General features: G+C 51.2%; 8 protein-coding genes across 8 annotated transcripts; 5 read left to right on the top strand and 3 right to left on the bottom strand.

Annotated features, from left to right (window-relative positions):
• Positions 1–176: 176 nt before the first annotated feature.
• Positions 177–1,145, top strand: GT037_001290 (uncharacterized protein; the record flags this gene model as incomplete). Its single annotated transcript, XM_038926337.1, has 3 exons — positions 177–417; positions 466–701; positions 750–1,145. The coding sequence occupies 3 exons, from the start codon at positions 177–179 to the stop codon at positions 1,143–1,145; spliced, it is 873 nt and encodes a 290-aa protein (XP_038792193.1).
• Positions 1,146–1,808: 663 nt separating this feature from the next.
• Positions 1,809–2,147, top strand: GT037_001289 (uncharacterized protein; the record flags this gene model as incomplete). The annotated part of the gene is made up of 1 exon (XM_038926336.1): positions 1,809–2,147. The coding sequence occupies one exon, from the start codon at positions 1,809–1,811 to the stop codon at positions 2,145–2,147; it is 339 nt and encodes a 112-aa protein (XP_038792192.1).
• Positions 2,148–3,296: 1,149 nt separating this feature from the next.
• GT037_001288 (amino acid transporter) lies at positions 3,297–8,537 on the top strand (the record flags this gene model as incomplete). The annotated part of the gene is made up of 11 exons (XM_038926335.1): positions 3,297–3,500; positions 3,567–3,671; positions 3,726–3,956; positions 4,012–4,154; positions 6,571–6,727; positions 6,776–6,846; positions 6,894–6,917; positions 6,969–7,141; positions 7,190–7,596; positions 7,642–7,977; positions 8,031–8,537. The coding sequence occupies 11 exons, from the start codon at positions 3,297–3,299 to the stop codon at positions 8,535–8,537; spliced, it is 2,358 nt and encodes a 785-aa protein (XP_038792191.1).
• Positions 8,538–9,087: 550 nt separating this feature from the next.
• GT037_001287 (uncharacterized protein) lies at positions 9,088–10,835 on the bottom strand (the record flags this gene model as incomplete). Its single annotated transcript, XM_038926334.1, has 4 exons — positions 9,088–9,152; positions 9,214–9,738; positions 9,785–9,866; positions 9,912–10,835. 4 exons carry the CDS (start codon positions 10,833–10,835, stop codon positions 9,088–9,090), a joined length of 1,596 nt encoding a protein of 531 aa, XP_038792190.1.
• A 1,006-nt stretch (positions 10,836–11,841) lies between these two features.
• Positions 11,842–12,390, bottom strand: GT037_001286 (uncharacterized protein; the record flags this gene model as incomplete). Its single annotated transcript, XM_038926333.1, has 1 exon — positions 11,842–12,390. The coding sequence occupies one exon, from the start codon at positions 12,388–12,390 to the stop codon at positions 11,842–11,844; it is 549 nt and encodes a 182-aa protein (XP_038792189.1).
• A 435-nt stretch (positions 12,391–12,825) lies between these two features.
• On the top strand, positions 12,826–17,070 carry GT037_001285 (nucleoporin-domain-containing protein; the record flags this gene model as incomplete). Its single annotated transcript, XM_038926332.1, has 4 exons — positions 12,826–13,066; positions 13,124–15,559; positions 15,610–16,358; positions 16,411–17,070. 4 exons carry the CDS (start codon positions 12,826–12,828, stop codon positions 17,068–17,070), a joined length of 4,086 nt encoding a protein of 1,361 aa, XP_038792188.1.
• A 912-nt stretch (positions 17,071–17,982) lies between these two features.
• On the top strand, positions 17,983–18,534 carry GT037_001284 (uncharacterized protein; the record flags this gene model as incomplete). Its single annotated transcript, XM_038926331.1, has 1 exon — positions 17,983–18,534. One exon carries the CDS (start codon positions 17,983–17,985, stop codon positions 18,532–18,534), a length of 552 nt encoding a protein of 183 aa, XP_038792187.1.
• Positions 18,535–18,832: 298 nt separating this feature from the next.
• Positions 18,833–19,268, bottom strand: GT037_001283 (hydrogen ion transmembrane transporter; the record flags this gene model as incomplete). The annotated part of the gene is made up of 3 exons (XM_038926330.1): positions 18,833–18,968; positions 19,001–19,204; positions 19,258–19,268. 3 exons carry the CDS (start codon positions 19,266–19,268, stop codon positions 18,833–18,835), a joined length of 351 nt encoding a protein of 116 aa, XP_038792186.1.
• Positions 19,269–20,815: the final 1,547 nt, after the last annotated feature.

The raw sequence follows: 20,815 nt of genomic DNA, 5'->3' as shown, positions 1-20,815 counted from the left end.
TCATTCATGGTCCGAGCTCGGAGCGTTGTGGTTGGGGGACGTTCTCGTCGGGACATACTTGCGACATATGTTTGTGCCACTGTAGACGAGTTTTAGTTACACGCAGTGGACGCCCCCCGTCTTATGGAGGCGCGGAGGCTGGCTTCCTACCTTCACTTCACAAAGCGCATCGAAGAATGGAGCGGCCTCCAGCGTATCAGCCAGTATGCACCGATGAACCGGAGGAGATCTCAGCTGATTTGAAAGACGAGGGAGGCGTGTCGTGGGACTCTAAGAGTACTGAAATCATCCCGACTAACACACGAAGCTTCGTCGTGTACATGTCTCTTCTGCTGCTTTCTCTTTCAGCGAATATCTTACTCGTGATGGATAATGCAAAGCTCCGCATCGCGCACATTCCAGCCAAGAGTAACTATAGTAAGCAAGGAGCCATATAAGTCTCATTCTAGCTTACACATTTCGAAGGTGGACTAGCCTACGACACAACTGTGCCATATCACGCGATGACGGAGTACTGGCATCCGAACGCCAGTGATAGTGATATGGAGGCAGCATGGGACGCTATAAACACCAACGCTATGGCAATCACGCTCGAAGACGGATTCGCAAAACGGATGAGTCTACCTCCCTCTACTCGATTCCCATGGGATACTGAGCGAAGCATCTACTATATCAAAGGGATCCATGATCTGCATTGTCTCGTACGTATCCACAAGCTAAGCTCTACTTTAAATCACTAACTCTGCCAGAAACTTGTCCGCAAAGCCATCGTCTCAAAGCACAAGGGTGACCCCCGGCCTTTCAATCTTCTTCACATCTACCACTGTCTCGATGGCCTTCGCCAGGATATCATGTGCACTGCGGACGATACACCAATGTCAGCTCCAGTTGCGCACCAAGGGGTTGATGGCCAACTTCGACGGTGCCGTGACTGGGATAAGCTGATCTCATGGGCCACGCGTCCTGACCAACATGCTTGTTACGAATTCGACGATTACCGCGAAGCGACAAACACCCTAGAGAACTTCGCCTTCTGTCCACCGGAATCGCCATACCGGAAGTTTCAAGAGGCTTATTTCCAGTATCATGGACACAAGGACGCGTATGAACAGAGTGTTGACAGAGAAGAAGTCGTGGTGTTCTAAAGCCATGACTGGAACAAAACTAAGAGAAGAATGGCATGAGGACGGGGTTGAGTTTTTGCGCCAATTAAAATAAGATTGTACCTTTCTTTGACTTTGACTGTAGTAAGAAAGACCGGTTGCTGTCAAAGTTCCGATAGATATGCGACCTGATATCGTTGGAGGCTACACCACATCATCAGCCTCAGCCCTGAGCAGTCGAACGTCATGGATCGGAAGTTCGTGTACTCCTAAGATTTCGTGGCCACGGGAAGTATCTGCTTCGCTCTGTATATCACTGGACGGTCAATGTTATGGTCGCAGATCATCGATGAGTCTCTTGAACTGACTACAAGGCGAGGATGCAAGAAGCGCAGTGCAACGCTGATACGGAACCGGAAAATTGTTGAAAGTGGCCGAGCTACCTCAAAGGCGTGCGTGTCTGAAACGTCGGGATGTCTTGATCACGTACGAGAAGCAATGGTTCCGAAGATGCTACGCTGGGTTTAAAGGAGCTCATACTTATATTCCGTAGCGAAGGTCTGGAACCACGCCATCTCATACACCACTTTCGCATTTGTAACCTTTTCCCTGAAGTAAGTAGGAATGCTAAAAAGGGCATGAACCTTCTAATAATGGGCAGCACCAAAAAGAGGAACTAAGCACATTGTCTGCGATCCACCCACCATGCACATCACTACCGGTTTAATTCCGCTACTTGCCTCTGCTGTGGGCATCACTGCAGCGCCAATAACCCTGCATTCTGTCGCACGAGCCGTACCAGATATCAATGAAGTCGCCCGCAACCCGGCACCTATCGATGATAGAGTCAATTGGGATAATCACGGCAAACCGACACTTGGCGATATCAGTCACCTCAGTCAGGATGATATCAAGAAGCTCAAGGAACTCATGAAACATCTCCTTGGCGGCAGAGCGGTTGTTGATGCTGACAGCATTATCGTGGAGAGGAGCGTCCCCGATTTTCATCGCCCAGCGAAGAACCCTGTGGAGATCCGTCCGTAAGCATCTTGAGTTGAAGTACGAGCTCATGCTTTGTGGGATTCCGACCCAAGTCACATGTCAAGTTCCCAGGTTTGACTAAGCTCGACGCATCTCACATTTGTTACGTACATGGAAGAGATGGAATTCTTTAGTCTCAAGCATGAGTCTCGAAGAGCGATGTAGCAGCATAACAGAATACGAACATCCGTCACTTCACCGCTGCTTATGTGGGTTTTATCATTCGGCCTTGACCTTTGAACATCCGCCTTGGCGGCTGCCACAAACTTCTTTGTGCAACAATCTGTGAACAGCCATATCTGACAGATAGCGCCACCGTTGCGGCAGCCACCCGAATGCGACTTTGCGTATTGATGAGACACCTCACAAGGTTGTGCTGTCAAATGTTCCACTGCCGGATTGCGCTACCACTTTTCAATCACGCGGTTACAAACAGACGTGGTACTGCGCCGAGTCTGATGTGTCGCAAGGTTTCACCAAGGTTAGCAGACCCTGGAGCAGGCTAGCAAGCGATTGCATAATGACGAGTCTCCTACAAGCTATCAAGCTAACATACCGGCTGCTCCGATGCAGCTTACTATTCTAGCGCCCGACGTGTACCTTGAAATAACTTGCCAGCGTCTGTTAGCCTCACCAGACTTAGATCGTGTAACAAAAACGCCTGCCTTCACAAGGAGGCAGGTTCAGCCGAGTATACACAGATCTCTAGTCGTCATTACGTACTGGTGGCTTTATTTTGCTACACTTGTACAACGCTGTCCGACCGCTTGTCAGCCTAGTAAATCCTTGCCCAGCCAGCTCCCAATCTAATTGACCTCTCTCGTTTGCAAGTATGTGTCGCCTTAAGGTGAAGAGCGGATAACTACAGTGTGTGCTGTACTGATTTTTAGTGGTCCCCAAATGTAGGCTACCTGGCGGTGTCTGACTCTGTCCCTCTATCAGATGGATAGGCGCATTGGGAAGCTTGTTATCCATACGTACCAACCTTTCAATTGCATGAGCACCAGTATTGACTGGCGCCCTTGCCCACCGCACATTCTGGTGTGTGATGAGACTGTTTGTTCTTGCTGGCTGTCACTACCCTAGCATTTTCTTTTGGCGATTTGCGCTGCTCTTTCTGGTGCCCGATCTAATCACAACAAATACGATGCGATGATGGCGCCATCTCTCTTTGTTTCTTTTCATCACCCTGTCCCGCGCCAACCCGGAAGCAGCGCGGATGTCGGTCCGTTCGTCAACGTGGTGACCTGGATTCTCTTGATCACTTCCGCTTTGGCGGTCCTGACTAGGCTTATCACGAAGCGTGCACTCAGGAGGAGCCTTGATTTTGACGATGCGTTCGTTCTGCTTGCTTTGGTACGTCATCATGGATGCAATTGCCCAAAGTCTATGGATGTTTTCTTGCTAATTGATCTTGAGTAGCTTGCGAGTATATGCTCTGGTGCATCGGTCAGCGTGCAGATCGACAGTGGCCTTGGACGAGATAGTCATGTGTTGACTGAGCGTCAGATTGTGGTGTATCAGCAAGTAAGCACCTGATTCAGCCTTGTTGAGGCGACGTGTTCATTGATCGCGTTGCAGGCGGAATATGCGAACAAGCTGCTTTACGTCGCAACATTATGTTTCGCGAAACTATCCATTATCTCGCTACTGATGATTCTGACTGAGTCAAAACTGCATCGGAATCTAGGCTTGGGTTTAACTGGATTCATCGCATTGTGGAGCGCGCTTTCCGAGGTCGTATCGGCTTTCCAATGTGGCGCTATAGAGCCGTGGCGCTTCCTTGTTAGGGGAGGAGATTGCTTTAATCTGGTATATCGCAAAAGTAAGCTGGCATATCTGAGGCTTTTACTGACAATGTATCCAGGCTACCTTCTGGCAGACGGTGGGTGTCGTCAACATAGTGACAGATTTGGCCTTAATACTGTTCCCAGTACACGTCATCATGACGCTACAGATGAGCACGAGTAAGAAGATCACTATCCTGACATTCTTTGGTGCGCGGTCACTGTGAGACGCAAAACATTCTGCCATGATCTTCCCCTCCTGACATGTCGCAGAGATATCGTAGCCTCCGCAGTCCAGATGGCCTACGTTCGCGGATTCACATCACCCAACCCGACTAAGGATCTTTGGAAATGGACACTCTTCACACAGATCATCGAATGCATAACAATTCTCACATCATGTGTGCCTTACCTTCGTCCGCTCCTAGAATCTGTACCATCGGGCCTCTATGGGAGTGACGAGCTCCGACGTCGGGGCACATCCTCAGAACATGGCTATTCGCACAATAAAAGCTTCTCGTATCAACTCTCAAGCACTACTTCAAAGGTGGGTGCTGGAATAAGACATAGTCATAAGAGTCACACGGAAAGAAACAGAATCAGACGATTCTTACCAATGCTTTCACAAGAGAAGACGACAAACGCCAATTCTGCATCCGGTGTTCCTGGAGGTCCTCGTCGTGCTGATGGGGAGATGGACGTTGAAATAACTGCTGTACATCACAAGCATGACCAGAAGCGATGGGATGACAAAAGGTGGGAGACAGCCAGTACTGCAAGTCGTTCCAAGATCTTAAAGACTACGGTTGTTAGCGCGCAATGGGAGGAAGCGGAGGTGAAGAGTTGTGATGCTTCCAGCAATGAAATCGTGATCATGCATTGAATCGTATTCGCTAGTTAACCTTTTGCGATATCACCTTCGCTGAGTAATGATACCTTGCGATTACCGAATGAGCTATATTTTCTTATGATCCCCGACGTACAGTTCCCTAAAAGAAGGTCTTTGGGGACTTCTCTCAATCAAAAGTACAATCGCACCACTAAACGTTGTCTCATCATGCTTGGAAAATTGTCCACTGAGGTGGTATCACAGTCACGTAAGCGATAGGGACCTTCCACTGTGCCACGATCCGTGAGCCAGGCACATCTTTGAGTGATTCAGCGTTCTGAGGTGATACCGACCGCCTTGACTCTCAAGAGACTCTAGTCAAGTGCTTGCCAGTCGCATCCGATTACATTCATACGTCGCATAAGCATGAGAGATCAGCGATAGCAATTGACCAGGTCAACTCCCGATCTCGAATCTCTACTCATATTTGAGTCTGCGCTTGTTCCAGTCAACAAGAGGTCTTGTGTTTCCTCGGGCTTTCGTACTCCGTAGTATGCCGCAAAAGGAGTGTTTCACGCGTGCTGCACCAAGATGCAATGTGGCATGCCAGTAGCTGCACATGCTGGCATCCAAGAGTAGATAGAATTATGCAACAAGCATGGCATACACCTACGCAGGCTTCCGATAGCAGTGCAGCGTGTTGACAGACATGCTAGCCAGATCTCAGCTCGCACATCATCTGGTGCAAAGCGGCGCATCCCTTCCCAGGTAGCTCGCGTGTCGCTTGAGCCGTCATGCAAGATATTTCAATACGTCATGATAGCCGTTGAAACCACGCGGATGTATTGAGAGGCGGATTTCCACGTGGGTCAACGATGACTTACCAGCTTCGTGGAACATAAAGTGATCCACTCTCCTTTCATCCTCCAACAACAGCAACCCTCTTTGGCCATTTCCGTACCACAACAGATCTGCAGGAAGGCCTTGACTTTCGATCTTTACGGTATGACAGCAGTTGTTGTTGCCACTTGCTACCTGCTTAATCCTTGGTTCACATATAACTGGATAGCTATGGCAGCCCGTCGTCGCACGTTGAGAGACAAGTGCTGACGATGCCAGGTGCCTCTTATTGACTCCATTTTGTCTTGCGATCGAATGCTCTACCAGTCCTCTTGCTAGTTGCAGAAACTGGAGACGCCGGTTTCCTAGGCATATGCACAGTATGATGGCCGGGTGCAGATATGCATTCACCATTCAAGCATAGCCCATGCTGCTGGAAAAATACGCGAAGACGGCTGGGAAAAACTTCGTTTGCCTCTACCACCTGAAAGATATATGAATGAGGGATCCACAACTATGCATGCCACCGCTTTTTGCAGCTTCGGCAGCCCGAGTGTGCAACTCAAGCGCCAATCAACGCCCGTTTACTGTGGACCAGTCACTCAGACTACGACTGCAGTGTGATACGTCGAATTGCGAGTTGCCGCCGTCACTGCAGAGAGCCTCCAACTGCCTTTGCGGTGCGAATCACTGGCTTAGTGTCTAACTTCCATAGGCTCGATTGCATTGCCGAACGGCCGCCTCCCGGTCCTCACCTCTGCCGTCTTTGCAGGTGTACATGGCTCACGTTATACTTGGAAGGGGTATATATCGAGATTGACTTGCATAGAATATGCCCTGTATCACGGCACACGTCCCGGGTATCTTCTTCTCTTTCCTTTCCTGGTCCATTTGCTTGCTGGAGACTTGTTACTGCGAACTGCCTTTGTTCCTTCTTGTTGCTCAACACGTTTCGGATTAAAAAAACTAGGACAAAGGTTATCATGGAGAAGCATATTGACCTGCAGACGTTCGACCATGAGATTCTGCGGCAAAGGGGGAGAGGCTCCATGTCAGAAGGGAAAGGCCCTAAATTCGATCGCGACAAGTATGAGTTGGCGAGGGTGGGAAAGGAGCAAGTACTGAAGGTATGAACTGCTCCAGAAATACGTACCTTTAGGATCTGATAACATCAGCGCCGCTTCGGACTGGCGTCAATGACTGGACTCTCGTGTGGATTGATGTGTACTTGGGAGACCTTGCTTGTGTAAGTTTGCGTGACTGTCACGAAGACTCTTGCTGATATCACAGCAGCATCTTCTCTATAGGCTTCGCGAAGTAAGTGCTCAATGTTTTTTATATTTCCAACAGCGATTGACGACATTGCAGTGGCGGCCCTGCTGGTCTCATCTACGGTTTCATACTTATATGGCTGGGTAACTTCTCCGTCTTCGTCTGTATAGGCGAGCTTGCCAGTGCAGTTCCAACTGCTGGTGGACAATACCATTGGGTTTCCTTGTTGGCGCCACGGTCGAACAAGAAGTTCTTCAGCTATCTGACTGGTATGTGCAGTATTTAAGACTGGATTAGTCTGTTCTGATTTCTCTTAGGCTGGCTCACTGTCGTTGGTTGGATAGCAGCTCTTACTTCCGTGTGTTACTTCGTTGCGGACCTGATTCTCCAACTGGTCAGTCTGAATGATCTTGACAGAACCTATACTCGAGAAGGATGGCACGGCACTCTTCTCCTTTGGGCCATACTACTGTTATGTGTCTTCATCAATGTCTTCATAAGCGGAGCACTTCCTACCATCGAAGTCGTTGTATTGATTGTCCACGTTCTTGGCTTCTTCGGCATTCTGGTGCCACTGGTATATCTGACTCCTATCCACAACTCTGCTAAGCAGATTTTCACGACATTTCACAACGAAGGTGCTTGGAACACACAAACTCTAGCCTTCTTTGTCGGGCTTCAAGGTAATGCTTTGGCATTTGTTGGAACGGATTCAGTTGTCCACGTAAGCCAAATAACCTCCAATATCACATCTCACTAACGATCATAGATGGCTGAAGAGGTCAAGAACGCCAGTACCGACGTCCCTCGCTCGATGCTTCTCAGTCTTGTCGTAAACGGTACATTAGCACTAGGCATGCTTTTCGCTGTTCTCTTCAGTGCACACGATATCCCAGCATTGCTTGGCGATCAAAATGCCGCAACCGCGCCCTTCCTCCGCATCTTCAAAGACGCTGTCGGATCCGAGGCTGGTGCTACTGTCATGGTTGCCATCATCGTTCTCCTCGAATTTTGTAGCGCAATGGGATGTTTGGCCGCTGCATCTCGTATGACTTGGTCTTTTGCTCGAGACCGTGGTCTTCCTTTCTCGCGTGCTCTCAGTGTGGTGAGCGTCTGCACCGACAGGCTTTCGAAGAGTGTGTAGTTAACCAATAGTAGATTGACAAGCGCAGCACAATTCCCATAGTCTCCATCCTAGCCGTCACGGTATCTACCGCCCTCCTGGCTCTGATCAATATCGGCAATAGCGCTGCTTTCAACGGGACGATATTCGTCGTCCTGGAAGGTTTCTACCTCTCCTACCTTCTCGCAATCGGTCTTCTCCTCTGGCGCCGGCTCCGTGGGGACCTAGAGAATCCTGAGTCTTCGCTCACCATCTTCAATGAAACCCAAATCGACGAAGCTTACGATGGCAGCCTGACCTGGGGTCCTTGGCGTCTAGCAGGGGCGTGGGGTGTGGCCAACAACGTCGTCGCCATTTGCTATCTCACCTTGATTATCTTCTTCAGTTTCTGGCCAAGCGAGGTCAGCCCCGATCTTGTGCATATGAATTGGGCAGGTGTCGTAACCGGGTCGGTTGCCTTGTTCAGTGTGGCGTACTATCTTCTCTTCGCAAAGAAGTCGTACATTGGACCAATTGTGGAAGTGGGTCCACATGCATTGTAATCGGAGTTGGACAGATGGCTACCAGTCTCTCCGGGTTTGTTCCATCTACGCGATGAGGGATGTTTAGAGAAAAGCTCTTTTCCTGACTGATGATTGGTATTTCTATTATGTATGTTGCTGAATCAACCAAGTGTATAGGGTTTGTACGTTGGCTTTCCGAAAGGAAAAAAAAAGGCAGTAAAGACTGAGCAAACTACTAGTTCATTATGGGTCACTGAGATCACGAGTCTACAGACCACTAAATCAGACATATGTCATAGACATGCTTTGTAGTCGTAATAATTCATTATCATACATAACTCATAACTTGCCCATGAATCCTAACATGATGACGTTTGCCTGTATATCCGCGCCCTGAAACAAAAATGATACTCATGAACAATAGAGATTGAGAATAGAAGAAATGTCCCAAAAAGTCGGCCGTAACTCGTTAAGAGACGTGAGAAAGAGGCTTTCTTGCGATAGCCCAGTACCACCCTTTACCGCATTCTAGTTATAGCGATCCAGAGATACGGACGCTTATTCTGGTTCAAAAATCCGAATCGATTGATTAAGACAGAGCTCCCATAGCCAGCGCCACGATCTTGGGGTTTGGGCGATCTTTCCGTACTAGTACTGTAACCACCGAATATCAACGAGTCGTTCTAATGGGCCGAGCGAACAAGGGCTAACCTACCCTTTCGATCTCTGTCGACGCGCATAACCTCCTTGCGGGGGGTACGCTCGACGAATTCATACTCGCGGTCGCCTTCGCGCTCGTACTTGAGCATGCGACGTTCCTCCTCCAGGAAACGGATCTCGTCGCGGATTTCGCGCTCAGAACGGCGATCGTCTCGGCGGACGAGCTGGCGGCCTTCTGGGAGGAAAGAAGTCGCTGGTCCGTGGATGGCGGCTGAGCGGTCGATTTCGACGTAGCGCTCATGTTCGTGGATGGATGGGGAAGGTGCACGCTCTGATGGCGCGTAGACAGTTGGCGCGTGGTGAGACGGTGGAGGTTGGGCATAGACAACCTGAGGTGGAGGCGGCTGAGCGTATACCACTTGTGGAGGTGGGGGTGGTGCGTGTACTACAGATGGCGGTGGAGGAGGGTAGTATTCTTCAGGTGGTGGAGGCGGAGGGGCGACCGAAGCTGGTGGAGCTACCGAAGCTGGCGGTGGTGGGGCTTCATCAGCCTTCTCCTCATACACGTAGGTGATTTTCTCTGCAGATGGTTAGAAAAGATCGTCCAGAGATGATGGGATGCGTACCCTCTTTGTAGCTTTCGCTGATCTTGATCACCTCATCGATATGCTCCTTTTCGAGTGCTCGGGTAACAATGATGAAGTCGTCCTAATATGATCAGTGACATTCTAGTAGTGTGAATGAACGGCATACCTCTTCTTCGAATGGGTAGCCCAAGTCGATAACAGCTTGCTTCTTGACCAAGCGCTTGGGAAGTCTCGTCTTGCCCTTCTTGCCCCAGGTCGCACGGGAAGGCTGGATTTCTTCAAAGCTGGAGATGGAAGAGCTGCGTGTCGATTTGGCTGCTACACTCTTGCTCCTCCGGACTCTGCTCTTCTCACGGTGAACTTCGACCTCGCGGTAGTCCTCTCGCTCCCGGCCTCTTGCGCTGCGGTCGTCGTATCGAATTTCCTCAAAGTCATCTTCCTCGTGGAAACGACGAGGGGGTGATCGTCGACGCTCGCGAATTGGAAGTGGGATGGGAACATTGGCTGGTGGTCGGTACTCGTGGTCTTCGTACCTCTCGTATCTCTCTACATCGCCGTACCGTGGCATGGGCTTACGGTCAAAAGTGTCGAGAGATGACTGTCGTCGGATAAACTGCGGCCGAGCCGGGCGAGGCGGACGTGGGAGCGGCCCCCGACGCTCATTGATGTCAATGTCGATGTTGATGTCTTTGTCGATGACGGACCTGCGGCGGTACGGAGCAAGCGCCTGGTTGGCAACTTCGGACGGGGTAGGCTCATGGAACAACTCGGAGGGGGCGCGGCGGCGGGGGCGGTCGAAGCGCTCATCTTCGTGGAAACGTTCTCTCTCCATGACGGCAGGGCCTCTGCGTGCGCGGTCTTCATGGAAGTCAATATCGCGATGGCCGCCGGGAAAGCGATCATGCTCTTGGAAGCGGTAATGGTCGTACTCATCGCGACCACGGCCACTGCCGCTAGCGACGCTTCCACCACCACCGCCGCCGCCTCTTCTCATGCGCTCAAACTTTTCGCGGTCCCATCGCTCACCGCCGCCACGGGGCGGCTCTTCGAAGCGGTCGAGGTTGCCCGTTGAGGAGCGGTAGACGGACATGGCTGAAGGGTCGAGTGCGGCTTGTCAGTGGTTGTGTGATGATGTATGAGGTATGGTGCGGGGCTGCCGGTTATGTGTCGGAAGATGTCACAAGGGAACAAGGCATGTACTAGGCGCGCCAGCAACAGTAATGCGACAGACTGAGGGTGGCGCAACAAGCGGATCAACGAGAATATAAGTGTCTTGGATGTAAGTCTCGCCGGAGATTTGGTGGTGTGTGGGTGCAACCAACTTGATATGCAGGATTCGCGACGGGCTTCGTCATCGGCGCTCGCGCATGCTGCACTCCCTGCATCTGGCCTGGGCGCTAACTTATGCCATGACTGGAGCGACGCACCCCTGATATGCCTTGGTTTCTCATTTGCCGCCGAGTTCCCCATGGTTCAGTTTCATGTGAATCCATGTGGGTTCGGGCTCATGTTGGGCATGTCCCACTGTCATGTGAGGTCTCTACATCTTTTGAGTATCGCCGGCAGAGACAAAATACTTGGTTTTGTCACCCAACGTCGTTTGGACACACCAGGCTATCCTTACCGTCAGTGTCTGTCACCGACTGCATTCGAGGGGATGCATGTCCGCCAAACGAAGCCTTGGTTACCGATGACGTCAGTCCCGGAGCCAGGAAACGGATCGCGGCGCAGCTATCCGCTTAGGTGCTGCCTTAGCCACCATGTAACTGTGCTACAATGCTCCAGCCCGTGTGTCTGAACGCATGGACAACCAACAGACATGAATGGAATTTTCCATGCAACTCTGCCATGTTGGACTGTCAAAGCTGCCACGTTCCGAGGCCACGAGCGAGTGGTAACGATACCCCGCAAAGCGACATGTCCACCGAATTGATGGATCGGCTCAACCAGGCAAAAGCAATTTTCAAGGCATCATTTCTGGTGTCGTAATTTGGTCGTATCTTTCGTTACCTCTTCTGGAGAGGAGTCGGTAGTCTACACAGAATTTGTACACTTGTTCTACAATCGTCCAGCCCCCACCCAGCGCATCATGTCGTCTATTTGGCCCCAACAGCTTCTTGTATTTTCTTCGTGATATACTCCAAGTCAAACGGTCGTCCTTTGACGCCTGCCATGACTTTGCCCATGACGGCACCGACATTCCTCTTGCCCTGCTCCAATCCTTCAACTGCGCTCTTCACCAACGCATCAATCTCGCTCTCCTCTACTGTTGGAATTTCTTTGGCATATCCGTTCAAGACATCCAGCTGCGCCTGCTCCTTCTCTACCAGATCATGCCTCTTCGCAGTTCGGAACTCTTCAATCGAGGCTGAAGAAGACTTGATTTGCTTCTGGATGAGGGAATAGAGGGCACCATCAGTAGTGATTGGCTTGGCGGTCTTTGAGGCGTTTATAATTTCGGCTTGCAGGGCACGGATTGTGTTTAGAGCAGGCTTGTTCTTCGCACGCATGGCCGTCTTGAGGTCGGACTGCAAGCGGGGGAGAACAATGTTTTCAGGCGTAGAAGTGGATGAGTAGCGAAGACACATGGATCGGGGAGCCGCAAGGAGCTGCCTTGGGAGCATTGTGGTGCGAAACAATGACATGGTGAATGTTGCAGCTGGAAGGAGCAACCACAGACAGCGTATACGACGAGCTAGAATACGAAATCGATCCGAGGCGGAGAGATTGAGTTGGGGCGCGTGAAATGTCGACAGTCAAACACTCCAAGCACAAAAGTTTGGACTGCCCTAACGCGCTCTGACGCGAATAGCTAGCATCCCTGCGCGCCAAGCATCTCTTTTGTTGTGGACCGCCGTCACTTTTGCACCTTGTGCCTGAGCCTCAGCGTCGCAATTGCGCCAGAGCACTTTTTTTGACCTCCTTCTCTGCGCGCCTTTCTTGCCTCGACACCACCTAAGCCTCCGCGCGCAGCTCATGTGCACGCCATCTCCCCGGCGCGTTCCCCCAACCTCCATCTGAAGCTCGCTGTCACCCGGGCTACGACCAGCGCAACACGTCAACCCCATACACAATCCATCATGGCCTTCCAGATGGCGCCTGCGACTCCGCAACGCCCCACGCCCGGGGCGTTCGTCAACACACCTGCGCCCAACCGGCCTGGCTTCGCTCGAACAGGCTCCATGTCGCAACCACCACCGCAGCAACAGCAAGCGCTGCCTGCACCGCCAACAGAGAGCCCGATCGATCGCGCATCGCGGACTATCAACAGCATGCTGGATCGAGACAACCGGTTTCCCGCTCTAGAGGCATACATCGGACGTGAGTAGTCACGCAACAGTCGTACAAGCTTGCTGAAGTGCTAACAAAGCCGCACAGAGGGCATCTCGGGCGAGTATGAACTGCCCAACAGCCCGGCGTGGGCGCCGTTCCAGAAACTGCGCTCCTACAAACTTCCAGAGGCCGTCTTTGAGCAGGTAGACCACACGCAGATGTCGACGAGCATGGGCCTGTTCGCTGAGATCAACCACGCCTGGGTTGTCGTGGACAACCAGGTCTACCTCTGGGACTACACACATCCAAATCCTGAACTCGTCGGATTTGAAGAGCAACCCAGCAACATCACTTGTGTCAAGCTCGTCAAGCCGCGGCCTGGCGTCTTTGTTGGCACCATCGAATACCTACTCGTCGTCGCGACCGTTTCAGACATCTTCCTTATCGCTGTCGAATGCCAGCGAGGTCCCGAAGGCGTTCACGGCATCACAATGTACCGGACCGGACTATCGACTTCGGTCAGGAAGATCAACGTGACTGCAATCGCCGGCTCGACAACAACCGGGCGCATCTTCTTTGGCGATGGCCAGACCGAGGACGTATACGAGCTGAACTACCAGCAGGAAGACAAATGGTTTTCCAGCAAGTGTAGCAAGACAAACCACGTCACAACCTCCATTGGCCTCCCAGCACTGCCCTTTTACGGACCAACGCGACAAGCCGGCATCCAGCAGATGGTAATCGACGACACCCGCAACGTCCTGTACACACTTTCTACCAACGGTACCATCAAGGTTTACTACATGCGCGCGCCAAACGTCCTCGAGAGCTCTCTCACCAGGACACGAACACAAATCGAGACAATGTGTGGGCACATTGTACGGCCGACAGGCGTCCTGGACAAGATGCAGATCGTTCACTTGAGCCCCATCTCGAGTACCGAAGCAGACAATCTATCTTTGATGGCCACAACATCGTCAGGATGTAGGCTGTATTTGAGCACGACATCTGGTGGACAATGGAGTGCCAACAGCACCAGCGCACCAAACAGTATGCAACTACGACACATTCGATTCCCTCCCAACGACGGTCAGCCTTCGCAGCAGAGCACTTCAACTCAGGTGCAGCCATACCAGGGAGGCACCGCGGTTGGATTCGAGTCGAGATATCTTAGAGAGACCACTCTTGCAACGCGGTACGCGCCCGGTGCATTCTTCTCTTTTGTCCTACGATCGCCAAACGACCAAAACCATCATATGTTTGTTTCCGCCCCTCACTCTGGGCTACTGGGTCAGCGAGAAAGCTCGGAACCTCCACGATACACCGAGACTGGCTTGTATACAGAACTCATAGGCAGAGTACAGGACATTGGTTTGGTGTCAGAACCCTTTTCGGCGAGGAACGAACCTCTTGGCTTCGGCAATGAGCTTTCAACCCAATTCGACAAACCCCTGTGCGAATATGCAATCATCACGTCGCACGGCATCGAGACGGTCCGACGGAGAAGACTTGTCGACATATTTGCTTCCATTGTGAAGAACGGAGGCCAGGAAGGCGCTGAAGGCGACATCCGCAAGCTCGCGAAGCAGTACGGTTTGGCCGAGACTTCCGCTACGGCTTTGGCTGTTGCGTGCGGTCAAGGCTCAGACGTCGGACCCGATTCACGCATCGCGAAGGTTACTGATCCCGAGGTCATTGATTTTGCGCGTAGAGTCTTTATTGAATTTGGTGGGAAAGCACATCTGACAGAGAGCGCGACAGTAGAAGGCTTGAGTGTAGAGAATGTCCGCGCATCACCGAGACACGATGGTATTGCCATGTATGTGTCGCGCATTGTCCGGTCCATCTGGAATACCCCTATTATCGCGGAGACTGCTACACCGACCGGACCCGCCCTCACATCGACACATCCAATCGCCAAGTTGCAAGAAGTCCAGCGTTCTTTGGCTCAACTCCAAGAGTTCCTCGAATCGAACAGATCTTTCATTGAAGGCTTGGCCGGTCCAGAGGCACTCGGACGTGCAACATCGCGACAAGAAGAAGTAGAGCTCCAAGGCGAGAACAGGGCGCTCAATAGTTTGTTGCAGATGATCAACAACATTGTTGAGGGAATATCCTTTGTCCTGGTACTTTTTGAAGAGCGCTTAGAAGATATTCTGGTATTGCTGCCAGATCCTCAACTACAAGGAAGGGTACGCCAACTCACCTTCCACGGTCTTTTCTCCGTCAAAGAAGGTAAAGAGATTGCAAGGGAGCTTGTCAAGGCTATTGTAAACCGCAACATCACCAAGGGTTCCAACGTTGAATCAGTTGCCGAAGCTCTGCGGAGGAAATGCGGCAGCTTCTGCAGCTCAGACGATGTTGTCATCTTCAAGGCCCAAGAGAGTCTGAAGAAGGCTGCTGATTCCGGCGCAAACGCTGAACGTGGACGCATCTTGCTCAATGACAGTCTGAGACTGTTCGAGCAGGTGGCGAAGAGTCTGAGCTACGAGAACCTGGCTGCAACAGTCAATCAGTACATTCAACTCGAGTTCTATGCTGGTAAGCTCAATTGACTATCCGTTCTTTGACAGTACTAACGTGCCACTTAGGTGCTATCAGACTTGCTCTGAAAGTCGCTCAGGAATGGGATCGGGGTAACAAAGCTTTGTCTTGGATTCGAGACAAGGGCGATAGCAATGTCGACTCGAATGACGCGCGCCGAGAATACTTCGACAAACGCGCCTCTTGCTACACGTTGATCTGCAAGGTTGTCGAAGCTGTAGATCAAGCGTACAACACGCAGGGCCCCGTGCCCGATGGTGTCATCTCACAGGTCACTCGTCGCAAGCACGAAGCTTACGAGCAGATCAACAGCTCAGACGACGAGGTTTTTCAAAACTACTTGTACGATTGGTACATGCAGAACGGTTGGGCCGAGCGATTGCTGGAGATCAATTCTCCTTTTGTAGTCGACTATTTGCGGCAAAGCTCTGAGACAAACTTGGCACATGCGGATTTGTTATGGCGTTACTACGCTCACTACAACGACTACCTCAGCGCTGCTGAGACACAATACCAGCTCGCCAAGAGCACCCTACCCCTGACACTGGAGAAGAGGATAGAGTATCTGTCACGCGCAAAGGCCAATGCCTCTACACGGATGAATGGGTTCGCGGAGAACGGGGTACGCAACAGGCAGTCAAGACAGGAGCTTCTAAGAAACATTACTGATCACTTGGACATTGCGAATATTCAAGACGATGTTTTACAAAGGATCAAGGGCGATGAGCGACTTGCTGGGAAGCGAAGAGAAGATGTCATTGATCACCTCAACGGCCAGATCCACCCTCTTGATGAAGTAAGTTTCTTATGACACATCCCTAGTGATGACTTTACTAATACTCCTCTAGCTTTACCACGACTATGCCGATCAAGCGGCATACTACGACATATGCTTACTGATCTACCACGCTGCCGACTACCGCAGCGTACCCGATATCCGCTCGACGTGGACTAACCTTATTGACCAAACACATCGCAATGCTCTGGCTGATCGTCAGGGAGCACCTTGGGAGATCGTCGCACTGAAGGTAGAGGACCTCGGTCATCGTACCAACCTTAACGACAACGTTTTCCCAGTGAACATCGTCCTGCAGCTTCTTCTCCAATACGACCTCGAGTTCTACGTACACGATGCTAATGCGCCGAATGCGCAGAACCTTGCACTCAACTCCAACCTCACGTGGCCGATCGATGTATTCCTCAAACTTCAAGCGCCATTTGAGAACCTGGTCGCCACTCTGGAAGCACTATGGTATGCACAGGAACAGCCTTTTGCTGGTCGTAACCGCAAACTGCTTGTTAAGTGGATCATCTATCTCGTAGAGCAGTGGGGTGCAGTAAGCAGACGAACTGGCGCGTTATTTGGTGGTCCTGAGAACGCCATTGGTCTTGCGGAAGTAATGCGCATCATCTTGAGCAGCGATGTGTTGGGGCGGGACATGGATGATCAGGCTTGGATCCAGCGGGCGAGGGATCTCAGTGCTACGCTCGAGGAAGCTGCGCGCTAAGAAGCCGTGAGTTGAAGAGAAGGGAATCAGAGTGAGAGCATTGTGGAGATATACAGAAGCGATGATTGCGTATTTTGGGTTGTTTTCTCTTCGTTAGCATTCTTGCAGCGCGAGGCGTTGAATAGGTGGCATGAGAATGGGATTGGCGTCAAAAGCATTGAATGTATTACAACCAATCTTGTAGGACATAAGACGAAGACGGAGCATAATCAAGGCTAGCGTATTCTTGAATGAAATATTGTAATGGAAGGACATTTGACTGGATCTACAAGACGTTTTGGCAGTGCTGATCTGGCAGCGAATCTGATGTCGGACTTTAGCAAAGCCCCACAGCCAAACACCGTGCCGAACGCTTTCCACAAGCATCGTCACCTTCCGCATCTTCTCCAACACTCCGCGACCTCACATCTCGCGTCGCAAGCAACAAACACACACCCGTCCTACCTCCTTGCGCCATGTAACAACCGCACGGACCATCATTCTCTGCGATGCCAATATGCATATCCTGTCGCACCCCCGTGCGCACGCTCTACACAACCTACTCCAAAGCCGATGATCGAGCCCTGGGAAAAGGTGTTCGCCTAACGCAGTGTCCCGTGTGCAAGAAGTTTGCGGACAAATACGTTGAACATGACTTCGTGGTTCTGTTCATTGACCTGGTATTGATCAAGGCGGAAGTGTATCGGCATTTACTGTTCAATCGGTTGGGGAGGGACGATAGTCGTTTTGATGCAAGTATTCATTCACGTTTTGGAGCAAAGGTAGGGCTAATATAAGGTCTAGCGTTCAATCTTGCGACTGGGAATACTACTTCTCCTCTTCGACGTCTATCTAACATGGGCGCGTATCGAGAAGTTAGCTCTCCCTGCCACATCTCCGTACCATCCTTCGCCGCCCTCCCCTTCTACGAACATGACGTCGACTAGCCCACTTGTGCCACCACATGACGGGATAACGAACGCGGTGGTACTGCAAGCACATCCGCTTGGCCTGCAATACCTGTTCTTCCTCTGTCTGGTCACGCTGTCCACACTGGCTTTCCATCTACCGATACGTGTACTGTGCGCCTTTGACGCGGAGCGTCTACCTGGTGCAGCGCGCAGACTCTGGCAAAAGTGTATACCGTATTTCTCCTCTCCGACGCCTTTGTCAACCGCTCTACTTGTCAGTAGCTGCACCAAGTTGTTTCCTATACTGCTAATCATCTGGGATTACGATTTGCCTAGTTCGGCGACGGCAGTCAGTTGGGCGGTTATAGTGAACAACATCGCTGCACTGGAGATACTTATGGATTGTGGGTACATCAGAGCGGGTATGTTGGTTGGTATTGGGGCTGGGCTGAGAACGCTGGTGGGATGGGGTATACTGAGAGCTGCGGGCTTGGGGACTGGATGGGAAGGATACTTGAGTGATTGGACGATTGCTGGCAATGTGTGGGATTGGGTCGGAAACGCGATTCGGTAAAATAAACATGAGCGTTCTGGTTGCAAACAATGATACCCATTTGATATTTGTACAAGCCAAGAAGCGCCGTAATACGCCAAACCAACTATACACATGCGCTGAAATGTTCATCAATGCACTGCTTTGGTCGCCCATAGCCAACGACACTAGATGTAGCTCTCCAGTACCCAGTTGCTCCAGCATGATGCGTCCCTTCGGTATATGTTCTGGCGCTTTCTGTCGTCCCGTGTAGGCTACCCCAAACCGCCGTTGTTATATGCATATCCCTCACGCCTTTATGATCCGCAAACGTGATGCGCTAGCGTCCTCCATTGTATTCTGGCCGTAAGTCGCCTCGGATAGGCGAGATAAGAGGGTGGAGTTGCGCGAGGAAAGTAATAGCCCACATGATGTACATGGCAGCAGCAGACAGAACGAGCGTAGATCGCCAGACCCTATCCAATCAAGTTAGCTCAAGATCTCTCACGTCCTCCCAGCACTTCGATCCTCGGGGTTGGCGAGGGGCAGCTCCAAAGAGGACTTGGTGCGCAAACTGGGCTTTGTAGGTGTGGGTGTGGACTTGGGCGAAGGGATGTTGTGAACGTACGTTTGGTTTTCGCCTTTGGGAGCTAGGAACCACGCTGCGCCGCAGAAGATGACGGTGACTATGAGCCCGATGATAGGTGCCCAGCTGTCTTGTATTAGTTTGATGCTAGCTGTAGAGCTGCTTTGCGCGGAACTGACCCGTTCGCCATTGTGGTTGCTGGGTGATTGATGCGCTAGTTCGACCGTGTATGGGGTTGCCTGTGGCGATGCGACGGCTTGCTTCAGCGCAAGCTTGTTGTTAACTGATGCGGTGGTAGGGTGGATGTAGCGGGATGGCGATGTGGAGATGCCTTTGGCGTGGAGTTGCGAGCTTGGGAAGCTGCGATGACGCCTATCCTCTCAGGGCGAGTTCCACGCTAAACGCCGAGAATCACGTGTTGTCCCCATTGTTACCTAGACGGCCTCCAAAAGGTCCTCCATGTCTATTGACTTCACACGTATTCTACCTTGGTATAACTCTCCTCTATCAACACAGACGTACCCAGGGATCCTATAAAATCACGCTTCATTTATGCTCATATCGTTAGTCTTGCTTTCACATGCTGTTACTATCCCAACACGGTAGATCTTTGTGCTCTTCCCACATCGTTTCGCCTCACTCCATGGCGAAGGCACCAGCCGGGCTTTTGGTCTGGACACGTTTCCCTCTCATAACATTTTACCGTCGGCGGTACGTTCTTAAATACGACATGCCTCTTGTATAACATATTCACTTTCCTCCCACCTTCGCCAAAACTTCGATCGAACTTCTACGACCTCCTAACATGTTGACGAGATGCTCTCAACATAACAGTACCCTCGCATGGAAGCCGCCGACTTGAACGTTGCTGAACCAGAGCCTTCTTTTCGCTTCAACGATGCGACCAATCCCCGTGCCCAACTACCCGCTCTTGCAGTTTTGGGAAAGAATCATCATAGCCTCACACTCATACCTGAGAAGCCCACCGTCCACGGATTTCTCCAGCCTCACTATGGCCTGATAAAGTCTTGGAACTACATTTTAGATCAACAGGTGCCTGTCCGGTGAACATACCAGGGGTCGGGTACATGGCTTTGCGAATCGATTTTGGGATGCGGGTACAATGTCTCTTCAGATGAATGCATGTATCATCCCCGGCTCTCACCCCAGGCAAGTACATATAATTTCTCAAGCATTACGTTCTACTTGTAGATTTCGACAGATATCCTTACCGCCTAAACGATTGCCAATGACGGGACGAGATGGCGCACTTGCGGTGTGACAGTGTCGTAATCGTCCTGCATATCGCATATGAGTCGACTGCACAAAACCCGGAAGCCTTCGGGAAAAGCCGTTGCTATATACCATGGTCTGGCAGTCTCACCGTCGTGGGGCAGTATATAATCAAGGAAATCATTGCGGTTTCCTGAATAATGCGACTGACGCAGACTTCGATCTTGATACTTGGGAGTTTGGAACAAAACTAAACAACACTTGTTTTCGGCCCCGCATCAAGGATTTCTGGAGAACAAACTTTAGCGTTATCGGATCAGGTTTGCCAATATCTGCGGGTAAGGGAGAGTTTCGGCTGTTGACGAGGCCAATAAGCTCTACAGCTCTAAGTGCGAAGGGCCAATAGCGAAGGTTTACTTCAACTTTTTGCTGCAGAGTCCGCAATTGTACAGGCTTCAATGTTCCGAAGGATCGAGCAAGGAGTACCCCGCCCACAACCCTTCC

This window comes from Alternaria burnsii (assembly GCF_013036055.1).
Source record: "Alternaria burnsii strain CBS107.38 chromosome Unknown 705, whole genome shotgun sequence".
Taxonomy (NCBI): Eukaryota; Fungi; Ascomycota; class Dothideomycetes; order Pleosporales; family Pleosporaceae; genus Alternaria; species Alternaria burnsii.
The sequence above is the reverse complement of the archived record's forward strand: the minus strand, read 5'-3'. Positions and strand labels throughout refer to the sequence as shown.